This window comes from Vigna angularis, chromosome 2 (genome assembly GCF_016808095.1).
Source record: "Vigna angularis cultivar LongXiaoDou No.4 chromosome 2, ASM1680809v1, whole genome shotgun sequence".
NCBI classification, from domain to species: domain Eukaryota; kingdom Viridiplantae; phylum Streptophyta; class Magnoliopsida; order Fabales; family Fabaceae; genus Vigna; species Vigna angularis.
The window spans coordinates 33437191-33456191 of record NC_068971.1 but is presented as its reverse complement, the minus strand read 5'-3'; the positions used below and the strand labels follow the sequence as shown (position 1 = coordinate 33456191).

Here is a 19001-nt window from a genome sequence, read left to right as displayed (position 1 = left end):
GTTCCTCTGTAACTTTGCTTTACTTTACCAATTATGAAATCATGGTAGCTTGCAGGTATTAAAGTTATGTTCAGTTGTTGTGGTGGTTGTTTACTGTAAGTGGTTGTTTACTGTAATGAACTTATGTAATTATTCTTCAAGCTATGATATCATTTATAAATTATTTTGAGCACCTTGTGCCTAGAGTTCTGTTGGATCTTGGGTTAGGCACTGCTGTTCTCACGTGCTTCACTGCTAATGCTTATTTGAGTCTACAATCATTGAAGAAGATCCTTTATCAATTTACTGGTGTTTGATTCTGTCAGCATCCACTAAGCATGCCTACGTATCAGATATAAATAGTATTCCTTCTTAATTATGTTAATATTGTTCAATAATACAAGTAAATATACTAATTTATTTGTGATTTTGGAAGTGTTTTTGTGTGATGGTTATATGATCGTCACCTTCCATTTGGTTACAGTTTTAGGCTATTCTTTCTGTTATTGCCTACAATGGCTGATGGTCATGAATCAGACAAGAATATTGAGATATGGAAGATCAAGAAATTGATCAAAGCATTGGAATCTGCAAGAGGAAATGGTACAAGCATGATTTCTCTGATTATGCCTCCTCGTGATCAAATTTCTCGTGTCACTAAGATGTTGGGAGATGAATATGGAACTGCTTCAAATATCAAAAGTAGGGTGAACCGGCAGTCAGTGTTGGCTGCGATTACTTCTGCTCAACAGAGGTTGAAACTGTATAATAAGGTTCCTCCCAATGGTTTGGTCCTGTATACTGGCACCATTGTCACAGACGATGGCAAGGAAAAAAAGGTGACATTTGATTTTGAACCTTTCAAGCCTATAAATGCGTCACTTTACCTCTGTGACAACAAGTTTCACACAGAAGCTCTTAATGAACTTTTAGAATCTGATGACAAGTTTGGTTTTATTATTATGGATGGAAATGGAACCCTTTTTGGGACTCTAAGTGGAAATACACGTGAAGTGCTTCATAAATTTACTGTTGATCTACCAAAGAAACACGGTAGAGGAGGGCAATCTGCTTTGCGTTTTGCTCGTCTTCGCATGGAAAAGAGACACAATTATGTCAGGAAGACTGCAGAACTTGCTACTCAGTTTTTCATCAATCCTGCTACTAGTCAACCCAATGTTTCTGGACTTATACTTGCTGGTTCAGCTGACTTCAAGACAGAGCTTAGCCAGTCAGATATGTTTGATCCTCGATTGCAAGCCAAAATATTGAATGTGGTTGATGTTTCCTATGGTGGAGAAAATGGCTTTAACCAAGCTATTGAGTTATCTGCAGAACTGTTATCTAATGTGAAATTCATTCAAGAAAAACGATTGATAGGAAAATACTTCGAGGAAATCAGCCAGGATACTGGGAAATACGTGTTTGGGGTTGATGACACATTGAAGGCTCTGGAGATGGGTGCTGTGGAAATACTCATTGTGTGGGAAAATTTGGATATTAACAGATATGTACAAAAAGATAGTTCTACTGGTGAGATTCTCATAAAGCACTTCAACAAGGAGCAAGAGGCTAATCAGAGCAATTTCAGAGATCCTGTCACCTCTGCAGAGTTAGAAGTTCAGGAGAAGATGCCGTTGCTTGAGTGGTTTGCGAATGAGTACAAAAAATTTGGATGCTCACTGGAATTTGTGACCAACAAATCCCAAGAGGGATCACAGTTTTGCAGAGGATTTGGTGGTATTGGTGGTATCCTACGCTACCAGCTTGACATCAGATCGTTTGATGAGTTATCTGATGATGGAGAAGTGAGCCAGGATTCTGAATAAGCATCTGTTATACAGTATGTAGTGCTTTCATCAGATTTTCCAATAATAGAATGAAGCACTATAGCCTCCGCTTCAAAAATTCCTGGATATTTACTTGGATTTTATGATACTAAAACTTGTCCTTTGTTGTTACATGCATCATATATGTTTCATTAACTTCCTTTGGTTAATTATTTTATGTTCATTTGGAAATCATTATTCAATTCAAAGATATGAATGTTTCAATGAGTTGTCCTGTCTTTAGGGTGGAGGCATCTACATTTAGTGTAGTTCTTGGTTATGTTAAGTGTAGACAACCCTGCACAAGAAATTGTAGAATTTAAGATAGATGAAACATACTTGCATAAATGGTCTGGAACCTAATTTTGTCCGATTGAGCGGATGGTTGTGCTAGCTCCTTCTTTCTAACCTCTTGCCTCTGAGTTGGTAGAGTAGTAGAAGATGATTCTTACGGTGTGGATTCTGAAGTTGATTGAGTGGTGAATGCAGGGACGGGTGTAGTTTTGCCAATTGATGATGCTACATGGCTTGACCTCAATATTCTCCTTCCTCTAACAGGTGCCAAATGTTTCGCCCTTCTTCACAATTGAGTTATTGGAGGACTGCTTGAAGAGCTATCAGATAGCTCTTCCACTTGCTCAATTTCTTTCGGTTTCGATGAAGCAGCTACTCCTTTTCCTTCTTTGCAGAAGATATATCATACACAACTTTTCTTTTTGGTGCCATTCTACATCAACAATGAACTAGAAATTAATTTCCTCCATTTAACAATCAATCAAGCACACAAACTCAGATTTTCGCATGCAACTGCATTTACATCATTAATTTTCAATTTTAGCAAACAAATTATTCTCTATCAGTTAATTCATCATGTAACAATAAATTTCTATGATCTAAACAGTAAAACATTCATCTGATTGTCTTTTCTCAAAGTTAGATCATCAAAACCTTCGAAACATTCCTTGATTTAAACATGCAAGAACAAAGTTAAGGTTTTTACGTCAAAATAGCAAGATCGGTTATTTCTCACACTCGAAATTAATGAAGGTAGCATTCAAAATCACTTATTCAATCACAATCTCGCAATTAAACAAAGATTCACCAAAAGAGATTATTAAGCCGTAAATGTGACTTGAGCAAACCCTAATAAGTGAAAAAAAAGTCGAAAAAAAATGAATGAACAAGTTGATGTTACTTACTCGTGATTGCAAAGAAAGAGAAAGTGCTTGAGAATGAGAATGGAAGGTTTGAAGGTTTATGATTCAAGGATTAGAAATTATGGAATTTATAGTGTATTGAGAGTGAGTGCTGTGGCAAAGAAGGTAATGGGTTTTAAATAGGTGAGAAATATAAGGGTTAACTTATAAAGTTTCAAATTTTTAAAACCTACTGTTTCTTACTCGCGAATGGCGGCTTGAGTACCAATTTTATCGCTTGAGCCGTAGGCTCTTTGACAGATTTTTTAAACTCGTTCTAGTTCAAGTTTTAATGAAACTTTTCAGAATTCTATTCTTTTAATGTCCACCATAATTTTCTTATAATAAAATTATGAAATGAAAACAACAATTAAACGTTTAATTATGATATTCTAACTAATGCAAACATTAAAACAATTAAATCAAAGTAAGAGCAATAAATATCAAAGATAGTAAAAGTAATAAAACAGTAAACAAAGTTGGGTTGTGTCCCAATAACGTTTATTTTGACACTTGTTAAGTAATTGTTCATTCATATGGGCTTTGGTGGTGAATATGTTAGGATCACTGCTTTGATACGCTTTTAACCTTTATGCATTAACCATCCATATCCTTTAAGTATTTGGATCCTCAATTTTAACTGCTCGATAAAATTTCAAACTTCTAATTACGAAACACCCGTTTATCTCCAATAGTATTTTTGCATTGTGTTAGCTCCACAAGTGTCCACACTGTATTTTTCTAAAACTAATCCAGCTCCTCTTGCATGACTTTTACCCAAAAGTCATCTTCCAGAGTTTGGCTTTGTCTATAGAAGGACCTGGTCTTGACATTTTCTTTAATGTCACCAATCACTTGATCTTTTGGATGGTTTTTCTTCATCAGATGATGTGCACCACCAAGCTCTATTTTCTCATCAGTTTCTTCATCTTTAGGCTTAGACGCTTTGGTCTCACTTTGATTCCTAGACGTTTCAGATTCAAACGATGTGTTGACATCTTTGGATGTTGTCTCATTTATTTGTAATTTTGAAAACTCTTCGTCTAGTTTTGGTGTTTTATAGTCAGGCTCAAGGTCATTGAATTTTAAATGGATGACTTCTTCCATTTTAGACGATCTAGAGTCATAGATTTTAAATGCCTTATAAGCTTCAAAATATCTAAGAATAATCCCTTCATCACTTTTGGAATCAAATTTCTCTAAATTATCTTTGGTATTTAGTATGGAAATAAGATATGTTGGATTTTCTATTTTTTCATAATTCATATGGCGTCTTGTATAAGATAGGTCTAATATAAACTCTATTCTAAATGTAACAAGCCGTATTAATTGCTTTAGCTCAGAAGTGCTTAGGAGAATTAAAATCATTTAACATAGATCTGGCCATTTCTCGTAAAGATCTGTTATTTCTCTCAACGACTTTGTTTTGTTGCGGTGTCCTTGAAGTTGAAAAGTTATGTTTAATGTCATAGTTTTGACAACATTTTTGAAATTGTTCATTTTAAAATTCTCCTCCATGATCACTTTTGATTGAAATAATCTTACAATCTTTTTAATTTCCAATTCTTTTACAATGTTTATAAAAGGCCTCAAATGCTTCATCCTTAAGGACTAAGAATAGAACCCATGATCATCTAGAAAAGTTATATACTACTACTAGTCTATAGCGTTTACTACTCATAAACGTTGTCCTTATAGGTCCAAATAGATCTATATGCAATAGCTCAAGAGGTCTTTGTGTAGAAACAATGTTTTCACTTTTAAAAGACTCTTTGACATGTCTACCTCCATGCAAGTTTTACAAAATATGGTATCTTTGAATGATACTTTGGGTAATCCTCTCACGAGGTCATGACATTGCAGTTCTAAGATTAATCTCATACTTGCATGTGCACATTTCTTATTCCATAAGATTGCATTCTCTTTTATTGACATCAGGCATGAGACACTTTGAGCATGTAGTTCACCTAGATTTATCTTGTAAAAGATTCCTTGTCTATTTACAATAAATATTAGTAAACCCTTATTCTTTAGGACTTTACATTGGTCCTTTTCAAAGGTAACATTGTATTCGCTGTCACACAATTGACTTATGCTCAACAGATTATATTTTAGGCCATCTATAAATAAAACATTATCAATAGAAGGGGAGGTGTTCATACCTATCTCTCCAATGCCTATTATTTTACCTTGTTGATTTCCACTAAATGTGATTGTTCCTCCCTTCTTGCTCTTGAGGTCCTGGAACATAGACCTTTGACCTGTCATACGTCATGAGCATCCACTGTCCAGGTACCATGAATGAGGTCTCTTTGCGGTCATCAAGAAAATATGCAAAAGAGATGATTTTGTCTTTTGGTACCCATATTGCTTTGGGTCCTACTTTGTTAGTCTTATTCATTTTTCTTCTTTCAAGAATTAGAGCATTGTTATAAGTTTCCTCTTTAGGTTTAGTAAAATAATCAATCTTAACCTTGAATGCACTATAGGTGTTATTGCCATTAAATTCTAAGTCACATTTGTCAAACGGATGTCTACATCATTTCCTTTGACTAGAAACCCTAAACGTTCATTTCCTTTGACTAGAAACCCTAAACGTTCATTTCCTTTGACTAGAAACCCTAAACGTTCATTTCCTTCAAACATTATATTCAGCACCTTATGAAAAATGTCATTTTCATGTTTGAGGAGCTCGATACGCCTGGCTTCTCCAACAATGATTATATTCTCCACAAGCTTTTCATTTTAAAAATAAGCTTTTCATTTTCTCTTTTCAGAACATTTAGCTGCCCTTCTAGGTGGATAATTTATTTTTGAAAATTCTTAACATCATCATCAAACAATGTTAGTTTACTTTTTAAAACTTCATTTTCTTTTGAAATCTTTTTTTTATGAACTGAAAAGCTTCTGACAATTTGGAAGAATTTCAAAATAACACATGATAAGCTTCAATAACATAGTGTAGGTCAATGAAATCTACCTCATCGTCAAAGTAGTCTTACGAGCATTATTCATCATTTACCATGAGACATAGATTGGCTTCCTCGTCTTCTTCATCTGATTCTGAGAAGTCTAGATCCTCACAAGTACCCATCAGCTCCTTTTTCTTTCCTTGTTTAGAAAAATCAGGTTTCCTTTTATTCTTCTCAAGATTAGGACACTCAGATTTGAAGTGACTTGATTTCTTACATTCATAGCATACGAGAGGACTTTCTTTTCGTTGATCATTTATGGTAGTTGATCCAGGGCATCTTTTTTTCTTTCTTCTACACATTGAGTAGATCTTCCTAGAGATTAACGATAGTTCATCTTCTTCTCCTTCTTCCAAGGAGTCTTCTTCATTAGTTGACTCTTTTGAAAATTGTTATACTTTCAGGACTTTTGTGGGAGTCCTTCTGACAGGCTTCTAAGCTTTCAACACTATGTTCTTTTCTTTATTTATGATTCCATCTTGTTGAAACTCCTATTCATGTTCTTTTAGGATTCCAACAAGCACCTTTAAGCTCATCCTATCAAGATTCTTTAAGGTTTTTAGGACGATGACTTGTGGTCTCCATTAAGCGGAAAGACTATGAAAAGTTTTGTCAATATTATCAAAATTATCATAAGTCTTACGAACGATCTTAAATCATTTAAGATTGTTTGAAACTAATTGAACTTGGCTTGGATGTTTTCGTTGTCTAACATGGTGAATAACTTGTAATCACACATTAACAGACTCAACTTATTTCTTTTGACTTCATTTGAGCCTTCATATGTGACAACTAGAGCATCCTTCATCTCCTTTGCTCCTTTAAATGCATATACTTTCCTATATTCTTCTTCAGACAAAGTGCACATTAGCAAATTTTGAGTTTTAGAGTTAAGGAGATACATGTGTTTTTTCTCATCAAACCACAAGCTTTTCTGTAAGGCTCTCCTTTATTATCAAAAGGTATATAGTTACCATTCTTAACCACATTCCACATGTTGATGTATTCAAAGAATGCAATAATTATTTGCTTCTAATAGTCAAACCTTCCCCCCTTGAATAGAGGAGACATGTTGACAATATATCCTTAATTTTCCATTGTCCATTAGGATTGTTTCCTAAAGTTATGTTAGGAACTCACTAGTGAGGTAAGCTTTGATGCCAACTGAAATCACAGGAAAAAAACACTAGAGGGGAGGTGAATAGTGTTTTTGAAATTCTTTTCACAAAGCAGTGTCTAATGACTTGTAAAGAAAATGTATATGAATTGTAAGATATTTAGATGCTGGTTTTTATGAGATAAGTAAATGGAAAATGTTTTGAATGGCAAAACAACAAACCACTAATTTTTATACTAGTCCACTCAACACGAGTTACATCTAGTTCTCTTTTAAGAACTCTTAAGGGATTTAACTAATCTTTTCATATTCACGAGTTTTGTCTCTCTAAGATCTCACTGAGTATTCTCACCACTCTTGGTTTATAACAAGTATTCTAACCACTCATGGTTTTCTAATCAACACGACTAGACCGAGTTTAACCACTCCTAGTTTATAATAAGTATTCTTACTAATCTTGGTTTCACCCTAAACAACACGTCTAAACAAGTATTTTAATTTTCTTAAGCATTTATAAACAAACAATGTTAAGATTATATATACAAGTGATAACTTTCCATAAGAGGATATAGACAATATAAAGTATTATATGTTTGCTAAGACATATTATATATATATATATATATATATATATATATATAATCTATGATAATTTTTTAACATACAAAAATACATTATGTTTATGTTTAAGGACGGCAGAGTTTGGTTGAATTCGAGTAATATTATTTGAAAAAATAAAATCGTTTTGTAAATCTATATATATATATATATATATATATATATATATATATATATTCTAAATTTATTATTATTTAATAATTAATATTTTTACTAATAATTTAGATTTTTTATTATCTTAATTTCTTAAAAATATTTAAGTAAATTTCAATAACAATAATTAATAAGTAAAAAGTATTTATAGATTATATATTATAATTCTTATACTCACTTCTAATTAAATATTCTTATCCGTTATTACAAATATCCATTAGTAAGTAAATAAAATTACTTTTGCATCCCTAAACATGCCATATAAGTATCAATATACATTAATACAATCAACATAGATTAATATACTTTATAAAATCATGTGCCATTTCGATTTAGAATTTTCCAGCATGAAGAAAACATACAAGCTGCACGAAAAACTACATCCCAAAAAATATCCCTGCACAACAAGATATTTCCAGCACTGGCTAAAACAAATACATGCGTCAATTTTTACCAGTTTTCCAGAAATAAAGAAAAAAATGCATCAAGTTTTATTTTCCAGCGTCAGATTTTTCAGAGACATGCATCCAAAATCCAGTGGCCGAAACAATATATAATATAATGCACCGCATGAACAAAAAGAGACATCGCAGCAGCACTGCATAAACCAAAGAAAACATGGCAGCAACAAAGCAATAAGGTAGGACACTACAACATACACCGCATGTTAAAAGCTTAGTAATTGAAAGAAGCAAAGCTGCATCGCAAATTGAAAGAGAATCAGAGAAAAACTGCACTGAACTGTATTCATGCTCTAGAATTACACAACCATGCGTCAGCCTTTTTTTAAAACAATTTCTAGAGGCTTAAATCTTTTATAACACGCGTTGAAACTATAAATGAGTGCCACCTATATCTTGCACCACATGGCCAAAAGCAAAAAAATGGAAGAGATCAAAGAAAAAGTTTGCATCACATAGTAAAGGTATGGTTTAATAAACAAAGGAAAAAAGAACACAGCTACATGGGCATGGCATAATAATTCAAAGAATGGTCAAGAAAATCTGCACCGCGTAAAAATTTTAAAGCCACAATGGCTGCACCGCCAATAATGAAAAAGTTAAGGAGCTCTAATCATGTCACACTTCACTTCTGAAAAATATGTAATTTATTATTATAGTTAACGTAATTATCATTCAACACACTATTCCATAACTATATTTTTTTCCTGGTTTTACAGGAGTAGTTCCATTGTTGGCACCTGCCATCGTTGTCGACACAATCAAGTCCTCCTTCATCATCAACTTCACAGTGATAGCAAAGAGTTTCTTTTAATACTTCAGCAGTGGCTCTTTGTCAGAAGCAATAGTCAGAGAGTTCATTTGAATGGGTCGAGCTCCATTCTATAGCTAGCAAGCAACATGTTCCTCAAAAGAAAAATCTATTCAATCAACATCCAAATAACATACAACTCTAATGTAATTATTATTTTCATATAAAAATGTATTTCCGTGTACAAATCATAGCATTTCAATGATCTACGCATGTTCTAAATTGAGCAATCTATAAAAGTGTTATACAGAAATGACCAAATTGAAAACACGTTTCAACAAACACCTCCCTTTTTTCGAATTACATAATCCATAAACGTTATGAATTGAGCAATCTGAGAGGTTTTCGGATTAAGCCCTCCAAAAGGTAAAAAAAAGAAAAATAAATACACCTGCAATAGTGAGGTGGTTTCAGAGAAAGATGAAAAATTTGATGGAGAAGTTGCACAAGACTCCCACTCAATAAGGCTCAGCAACAATGAGGAGTAACGGCGACGTGGGTGTTGCACTGCAGCAGAGAAGTTGCAACCAGCAGAAAACGTAGGAGGAAGAATTAGGGTTTGAGATTAAGTTATAAATTATCCTTTTTGCTATTAGTATAGGGTTTAGCAGTAGTTATGAGGGTGCAGGAAGTTATACGTAAGGTCGTTTGACTATCTCCATCATTTGTTGAATCGAAGTAAAGTTGGTTAGTATAACATGCTTAACAGGTTGAAGAGTAGGATTACAAAATTCGATTACTCATCCCCCACGATTAACTAATTTAATATTTACTTTATGGAAAAAAAAGTGCAGGTTGGAACTGTTTATTTTATATAAATAGAGAGAAGAGAATTTTAAGAAAATAAATATGGATGATTTATTTATTATTTCACAAGCACTAACATTTCCCATAAAAATACACATACACAGCAAAATTTGTCCTTTAACTATTCCCACCTGGCTAGTGTACCTTTCCGATAAGCACTAGTAACTCACCCTCTAACACTTATTTCAAATACACACTCTGCTATTGTTAAAAATTTATTGGAAGGTACAAAATCTCGTCAAGTTTATTAAATAAAATGGCAACTCGTGGAGTTCTGATTTCCAATAAATTTTAGTTAATCATAAAGGGTGCGCAACGGTGTGATACTAGCATTTCTCATACCTATAATAATACAAAGTTTTTGGCTTCAAGAATCAGCAATTTCTATAAGTTGATTGACCACGTTTGGATCTGCAAGGGTACTTGTATCTCCAAGTTCATCCAACTGCCTGGAAGCAATTTTTCTCAGAATTCTTCGCATTATCTTTCCACTCCTTGTTTTTGGGAGGCCAGGTGCCCAATGGATTTTGTCAGGTGCTGCAAAGGCTCCTATCTGAAATGTCAAAGAAAAGAATGTGATCATTCATTTGTAAATATTCATACAAATTGACCTGTAAATGTAAGAATTCATGGTTGACCTATCATGTCAGCCTGATTAAATATAGAGAGGTTAAAATTAACTGAGATTCAGTTCAGGCACTGCAAAATAGTATTTTACGTGTAAAGCTGCATGATGATTATTGGTGCTGATAAATTGTAACGTAGAACACGTTAAGCTCAAGCAGAGGTTTGAAATGTTGTCTAAGGTACTACAGGATTCACAAATTACTCGCCAACAACAAAAAATGGAGATTTCAATACATCTTTCAAGTTGTTTTAAATATAATCATAAGCTTGGTTCACAACATATTGTGAGATGATAAAATTCCTATAAATGTTTTAAACAACTGATAATACTACAAGGAGTTCAAATGATGTAACTCTTAGGAAGTGAACTTGTCTAACTCTACCTATCACTAAACAAGCTTATAAAGTAAAATTTGCACTTATAAAGTACTATGCAAAAGCCATCATTACCTGGTTGTGGTACACACAAATGTGATCCTTTTTTTCCACAAAAAATTGTGAGAAAAACAGAGTAATAACTCAACAGTAGTTCATGTTGTCAGTTTGAAGTACAGACCTGCTTTCGAACAATGAGTATGAGGTCCTTCCGTAGTTCCTCACTGTAAGGAACACCATCCACCACTGTAACAAATGCATAGATACCCTGTCCTTTCACCTACAGCAGTAACGGTGGTGGATTCAAATACAACAGCAATCATTAGCATGCTATGCAGAGACTGAACTTAATTTCTTTCATACAAAAACATACTTGATGACCCACACACAGAAAGAATATGATACATTCAATACATACCGCGTGCTCAACGCCAACCACAGCAGCCTCTGCACATTTAGGATGTGAAACTAGAGCTGATTCCACTTCTGCTGTGCCAATCCGATGCCCACTGCATATAACACGATTATATGAGACTAGAACACTAAAAAGATTAGATTCTCATGGAGGATAGACCTGTCTATTTATGTTTTCGTCATTATATCTATAAAGAAGAAGAATGTAAGAACGAGGAATCATCAGAAAGAGCTTTCAAAATTGAAAGAATACCTGACATTGATGACATCATCAACTCTTCCAGTGAGCCAATGGTATCCATCTTTATCCCTGAAACAAAGTTAAAGGGCATATTATAATCATCCCACACATTGTCTCGTGTTCTGGTGGTATTTTCTGATTTGAGTTAAAACTACAGACTTTTAATTCATGTAGGCTAAATTCAAATTCAAAGATTATTAGACTAGAATCGTGGAAACTGGAATATAATGCTACCAGAACACTAACCTGCTGCAACCATCACCACTGAAATAGTATCCCGCAAATGGCTTGAAATATGTTGTTTCATATCTTTCATGATCACCATACAGCGTTCTGAAAGCTCCAGGCCACGAATTTTTAACACACAAATATCCACTGCACTCACCTTCTATTTCAACACCATTCTCATCCACTATGACAGGCTACAGTTGCAAATAAATTAGTCAGTGATGAAGGCAAATGAAAATAGTAATATGGAAGTAAAAAAAGAGTACATTAAATTACAAAAGGAACACAAAAGGTCAGCATAGAATACCTGAACTCCAAAGAAAGGGAAAGTTGCAGAACCGGGTTTCTGGGGCCAAGCACCTGGTAGTGGAGTAATCTGTAAGCAACAGAAAAAAAATATTATACCCAATTACCAAAGTGGACAGACATGATAAGCATCTCCATTACCACTTGAGCTGTACACAAGTGGTACGCAACAAATTAATTGAATTTGTGACTAATGGAATGAGCCTATCGATGTTCATTGCCAGCCATTAGAACCAAATTTAACAGATAATCATTGCAAACTACAATACCATGAAGCCACCCGTTTCTGTTTGCCACCAAGTGTCAGAGATAGGGCACCTTGAATCTCCAATTACATTGTAAAACCACCTCCATGCACTTGGATTTATGGGCTCACCGACACTTCCTAGGACTCGTAAAGATTTCCGTGAGTGACGAGTAACAAACTGCACAGATTACAATGATTTGAATGAACAATAACTAAATTAAGAACCAATGGAAATCTACATACTCTTAGATCACAGTTCCCTTGTTCTATCAATATGTTCAGATATTATAGTTGGAACTTTATTCAAAATATCAAATATAAACTACAAATTATATTCCTCTAGGAGAAGCAAAGATATCAATTTTACATGATAATTTATATAACTTCTTTTGCTTGAAAATTTATAGTAAATAATCTTGAATAATTAAGCTCTTTTGTTCTCATTTTTTGTTTTCATATTGATTTTGTTCTGAAAGATTTGCAACGGAAACAATATAAACAGGATTTTCTCAACACAACAACAGTTAACTTCTATTAACATTGCAACGAGACTACGTTTTTACAACCTTCAAACTAAAACTAATTTGAGGTATGCCTAGAGTAGAGCCAAAAGAGATGAGACATGCCAGATTGTGTGTGTACACAGAAGCATTCATTCATAGTCAAATCAATTTTCATAGAGAAAAACTAACCTACGTAATCATGAGATATCTTACCTCATCACCATCACGCATGAGAGACCGCACCAGTGTGGGAGCAGTGTAGAATATTGTCACTTTATATTTGTCAACAATGTCCCAACATCGACCAGAATCAGGATAATTAGGAGCCTGCATTCAGGTTGATATCAGATTTGAAGTGGAGTAATTCTTAGCAACTCAATGACTCGTAATTTTCTATCTATGAACTCAACATTCCAATACTACAATATTTGCGGAGATCACCTCACTTTTTATTTACAAAGGCTGTAAATGTATATGTGTGTAGTTTCCCAAGACAGTTAGTGTATCTCCAAAGCTCAGTACGAGGGAATCAAAATAACAATGCAAGTAATCACAGCCAACACAACAAATTGATCAGGCATTAATTATTGACCTCTTGCTTATGTAGGCCTTAAACTTCTTTCTGGCAACTATTGATACATGAAGTGGTCACTTTGAAAATCATTTAGCAGCTAATTTTTGTTTTTGCTGTTCAGTAACCATTCCGTGAGCTAAACAAATAACACAATCGGTACTTTTGTTTTTTTAGAATTGTTAACAACAAGCAACGACCAAATAGTTTTTCCCACTGGTTGGGGTTGGCTACTTTATCATAGAATATCATTGAGCCCAAGTCTTCCGAGATGAAATTTGATCCAAAGTCTAAATTGGTTTTACTAAGTTTTTCGTGATTTTTCTCTACTACATATATGCTAATTTGCATCTGTTCAACTGGGCTTCAATCATTCTTCTTCTCACATGGTCAAACCACTTTTCAGAGTCCTTAAATTGTAGAAATATATTAATTTATGGTTGAATTGGTCTTTTTGGTTCCGCTGATAACATGTCACTTCGATACATTTGCTCTAGCTCTGCCACGCATATAAATAAATAACAATGTTTCAAGAAAAAACTTATTACCCCTTCATACACAATAACAGATGCACCATTGAGCATGGGTCCATAAGTGACATAGCTATGCCCAGTAATCCAACCACAATCTGCTGTACACCTGTAGTCAGAGTATAAAGCATTCATGTAACGGTAGTGAACCAGATTCATCAAGAACATGTCAAAGATAAAAAGATTAGAAGAAAATGCTTCTAGGGGATACCAGTAGATGTCAGACTGCTTGTAGTCAAATGCATACTTGAATGTTGTTGCAGTGTACACCATGTAACCACCAGTTGTATGCAAGACACCCTTTTAGGAACATAAACATTAGAAAGCAGCAGCCTCAAGTAAAGAAAGGAAGGAAAAAGAAACATATTTGGTGTACAGCAGTAACAGCACACAAATACCTTAGGTTTTCCTGTACTCCCACTTGTATAGAGTAGAAAAAGTGGATCCTCGGCATCAACCCACTCCACTGGACAACTAGTAGGATATTGAGGAACGACATCCTGCAAAACCAGTCAAAGATAGCAAAAAAAGAAAAGTCCAAAAGTATGAAATTTATCATAATCATAGATAACGTTGGATACTGAAAACATATTTAGAACTGCTAAACAGAAATTCAAGACTTATAGCAACCTTAGCAGAAACAGATTAATCTGTTCGAAATAACTGAAGAAATTCAGACTGAAACAATTATGTAACTAATTATTTGCAATGGCATGTAGAAATTTGCAGAGTACTGAAAATAGAATCATGATTCTGCACTTAACTAACCATGTGAGAGTAAACATGCTAAATGGGGATTTTATATACCAACCTGCCACCATACATCACGCCCATCCTCCCATTTGGTATCTTCTCTCTTCGTTGCCCATGAGTTTTCATAAACTAAGCATTTATCTGTTGAGACATGAAAAAAAAAAGCAAGAGAATAAGATCAAGGAATATAATAAAGGGACAAAATGAACCAGAGATTATGGATGTAGCATATACATCTTCACAAACCCTAAAGATAATTCTATTGCTCAATTCAGTTGCAAATGTCTGTTACATTGGGAAACAGGTCAAGAGGGCAGACAAAAACTTCTATATACCAGAATGCCTCCCTCCACCCTACCCCACATGCTCATGCACATTATTTCTCTCGTAATATATGTAGACTGCCAGTATGGTAAATAGTTAAGGAGTATAGTGTCTCCTTCATCCTCCTTCATCTCTCCTCCCCGTGCCTGATCCAATGTGATGATGGTCTTTCTACCCTTTCTCTCATATACCTAAGTAATTTTGGTGCACAGGATTTCCATCCACAACCATCAAAGGAGAAGTCTTACACATCCCAGCCTACTTTATTAGTTTATATCAATATAAGTGAAGTCACTTTAGATTGGTCATTGTAAATGAAATTAAAAATGGTCACTTATTTCAATGTGCTAGGTTTTCATCATATGACATTCTCAAACTATCAAACAAACTTGTGAAGAAAGCCTACTCCAAAAAGCCAGGGTGCTAAGAGGGAAGAGCGACTGCTTTAATTATTATGTGTCTCACGCACAACTGATATAGAACACACTTGTCACAAACTTAATATCACAAATTAAAAGTTAAAGGGAAGAGACATGCATCACCCGCAATAATATGTTTACTGACAAACTAGAAAATGTTAAAATACAGTATTCGTTTTATTCAATGTGTTTGACCTATTAGTATCTACATGCAAGAAAGCTCCACTTCTGTCACCAATCATAAACTTCGTATTGGTATTCTCTCTCTCTCTGTGTTTGTGTCTACACATTAATGTCTGAATTTTAATCAGAAAATCAGAACTGGTCAATATTAAAGTGATTATACAACTGAAATATTAAAAAAGTTAAGATATTCTCACCAATCGAAACTCCATTTTGGGCTGAATCCTTGATTGCAACATCAACAATATCTTTCAGATAGAGAACCTTAGGGCCCCTTTTAACAGCATTGCAAGTAATTACAACTTTTGGTTTACAATCAATGATTCTCTGGGCAAGTGCTTCTGCAGAAAAACCAGCAAATACAACCTGAACAGATGAAAATAACTAACTATTAACTCAAAAGGCAAATCAAACATATTAAGTCATCTAGCAGTTTAGCACGAGTAAACAAGAAATGCCCGACAAGGAAAATGTCTTTAAGTTCTTGTTGATACCGAATGAACAGCACCAATCCGGGCACAGGCAAGCATTGCGATGGGCAGCTCCATAAGCATAGGCAAATAAATAATTACAGCATCTCCCTTTTTCACACCATTATCCTTCAGATAGTTAGCAAGCTGAAACAATAAAAATGTTCAATTATTTGACCACTTTACATTGAGTCTTCACAATTCAAAAACAAAAAATATTACCACCTAAACTTGAGGAACTTGACTATCCTCGTTGTATGCAGACAGGGGACAGTCAACAAACCTGGCAAACTTGATGAAGAAGCTGGGTGTATGTCAAAGTACCATCCAGACCAGGTTCATTGCCCTCCCAATAAATGGCTACCTTGTCACCAAGTCCGGCTTCAACATTTCTATCCAAGCAATTATAACAGATGTTGGTGATGCCACCCTTGAACCACTGAAGCAATGCAACAAGAGAAAACAGACACACAACACAACGTACAGCCACAATCAGTCTCTGAACAAACACTATCAGAAGGGATAACAAAAACAAAGACAAAGGTAACAAACGAAAGCAAAGGCAAAAACAAGATCCAAACTGGATAATGGAAACAGATCAATTACCTCAATCTTGATATTCCCTTTCCGTACATCAAAATTTTCATCACATACTTTATGACCCCATTTTTGTTTCCAATAAAACTCTTCCGCAATCTCAGACCAGAACCCTGCAGGGTCCTCAATGGATCTCTTGTACATCTTCAGATACTGATGGATCACAAATCACAAACACATTAAAAAATCAATTTGTATAAAATCTTGCGCAAAGACTTAATACCAGACAAAAAAAAACAACATTTTTTTCTCTCCATTTGTTGATAAGTCAAAACCATTGAACCCCAGAATACATTCATAAGCTGCAATATAAAATTGAACACCGATCAATGTAAACACTATGAAACCTGTTCTGGGGATTGAACATTAGCTTGGCTAGCAAAGTCCTCACTAGGAAGAACGAAATCATCCTCTTCAGTGGCGAGAGAATCACCAAGTATAACGGCATTCAAGTGTGATATGTGACCTGCACCTGATGGCATAAGCTTCATTGATTCAACATGGCGCAGGTAATTGTTGGTCCTGATATTAGAAGCCATAGTAGTAGATATTTTCCACTTTTTTCTCTTGCAATTCCAAAACAGAGAAAGAGAAGAAAAAGGGTTATTAAGAGAGTAGTCCAACGTAATCGGGTGAAGAGGGTCACGGGGTACTCCACCCAGATGAACAGAGACCGAGTTACGGGACAGAGGAATCATTCTGGCCTAGTTGTAAAACAGATATATACAATTATAATTAATTAATAAGGGATAACTGAAGCGCAACACAATCACTATGTATGCACCTTCAAATCATTAAAATTTCATTCCAAATAAATCAAAGTTATTCTTTTAATAATTTTAAAATAATTATTATAAAAATTAGCGAATTTATCCTGCAAAATTTTCATATTATCTATATAACTTTGGGTTTATCTACTGTTCATTGACAAAGGGAATCCTTGCATCTGGAAAATCAGATTTGCTAGAAGAAAAAAAAATGAGGGAATATTGTTTTACTAATTCACCTTTTTCACTTTAACATCCACGGAACTGAGAAAGAGAACTTTGAGGAAACTAAATTCCGAAATGAATTTTGAATCTGATTTGAAAGAAACGCATAAAAGATTATGCCTATAAAACATATTTGATTATGCTTCAATTTAAAATATTAAACACTCATGTAACAATTTTACTTTGACAGATCCAACACTAAAATATTAAAATACTTTCTAATATATATAACAAAATAATAACTATAAAACTGTTAAAAATTGAAACATGTGTTCTCCACATATGAGAATTATAATCTTAGACGTCAACATTATCCACATTCTACAAATCTTAAAAAATCGTATCAAAATTATAAGTATATATTTTTCATTTACAATAAAATTCTAGTACTCTTTTTTCATTTACAAATTTTTTATTACACTTTATTTATTTATTTTAAATCGGTTTGTTGTTAAAGTTGAGCATAATTTTGAATTATTTGCTTCGGCTATGAGATAAAAATAGTTTGATGTTATAGTATTTTCAAATGAATACGGTAATTCATTTAACTTCCCCATTTTAATGAAGAAGTTGATGTAATATGTATAATTTGTTGTAATTATAGTGATGGAAAATTAATTATATTTATTTATAATGTTACAGGAGGTACATTATTCACTCCTATTTTTAAGAGATTTTACTTTCTTTTATTTAAAATTGAAATAAACTAATTTAATATTAGTAATTTCGATGTTTTGTATCCAAAAAATAATATTAACAGAATAAATTAAATCATATAAAAGTATAATATTTATAAAAAAATTAATTATTTTTAAATCCATAAAAAATAAAATTTAATTAATACAAATTAAATATTATTTCTAATTTTATTAATTCAATACTTTATGATTAGTTATTTTTCAATTTAAATCTATATTCAATTTGTTAAAATTAAACTATGGGTATTTTTTAATTTATTATATTACTTGATTAATTTAATTATTTTTCTCTTACAACAATCAAATCTTGTGTAAATATTTTACTCAACATCCCTTAATTTTAAACAACTTCATTTCTGATTCAGTTTCTCTTTCTTTCTTAGGTCTTTCTATCCCCAAAGCCTAAAAGTCATTTTCTCAAAAATAGTAATATGTTTTGTTTTTTAAATCATAAGAATCTTAATCCGATAAAATATTAGTTTCAGAAAAGATGTTGAAATTAAATCACACCAATTTGATATGGTACTCAAAAAATCGAAATTTGGGGTTTGCAAAAGACAAAAAAACTTAACTATGGTAG

General features: G+C 33.6%; 1 protein-coding gene and 1 long non-coding RNA gene across 3 annotated transcripts; both read right to left on the bottom strand.

Annotated features, from left to right (window-relative positions):
- Positions 1–531: 531 nt before the first annotated feature.
- Positions 532–3158, bottom strand: LOC108329581 (uncharacterized). The gene is made up of 2 exons (XR_001832242.2): positions 3008–3158; positions 532–2535 (listed from the first exon to the last, which is right to left on the bottom strand). It is a non-coding gene; the product is annotated as an uncharacterized LOC108329581 (long non-coding RNA).
- A 6811-nt stretch (positions 3159–9969) lies between these two features.
- On the bottom strand, positions 9970–17512 carry LOC108329367 (acetyl-coenzyme A synthetase, chloroplastic/glyoxysomal). Of its 2 annotated transcripts, none has more exons than XM_017563540.2 (17): positions 17079–17512; positions 16741–16884; positions 16418–16573; positions 16159–16281; positions 15862–16030; positions 14797–14879; positions 14384–14485; positions 14197–14285; positions 14004–14094; positions 13098–13211; positions 12404–12559; positions 12136–12204; positions 11847–12022; positions 11613–11669; positions 11364–11454; positions 11127–11225; positions 9970–10496 (listed from the first exon to the last, which is right to left on the bottom strand). In XM_017563540.2, the coding sequence occupies exons 1-17, from the start codon at positions 17427–17429 to the stop codon at positions 10311–10313; spliced, it is 2256 nt and encodes a 751-aa protein (XP_017419029.1). In that variant the 5' UTR covers positions 17430–17512; the 3' UTR covers positions 9970–10310. The 2 variants fall into 2 exon arrangements, 1 of the variants encoding a protein (XP_017419029.1); XR_008247025.1 differs by having other exon boundaries at positions 10361–10496; positions 11021–11225.
- Between the last annotated feature and the right edge of the window lie 1489 nt (positions 17513–19001).

Excerpts from the sequence above, each read along its gene's own strand:
- LOC108329367 (XM_017563540.2), bottom strand. The coding sequence starts at position 17,429 with ATGATTCCTCTGTCCCGTAACTCGGTCTCTGTTCATCTGGGTGGAGTA. Across the intron at positions 12,205-12,403 it reads CAGAAACGGGTGGCTTCATG|ATTACTCCACTACCAGGTGC; the intron begins GTATTGTAGTTT and ends TGTTGCTTACAG. Across the intron at positions 11,670-11,846 it reads AGTGGTGATGGTTGCAGCAG|GGATAAAGATGGATACCATT; the intron begins GTTAGTGTTCTG and ends ACTTTGTTTCAG.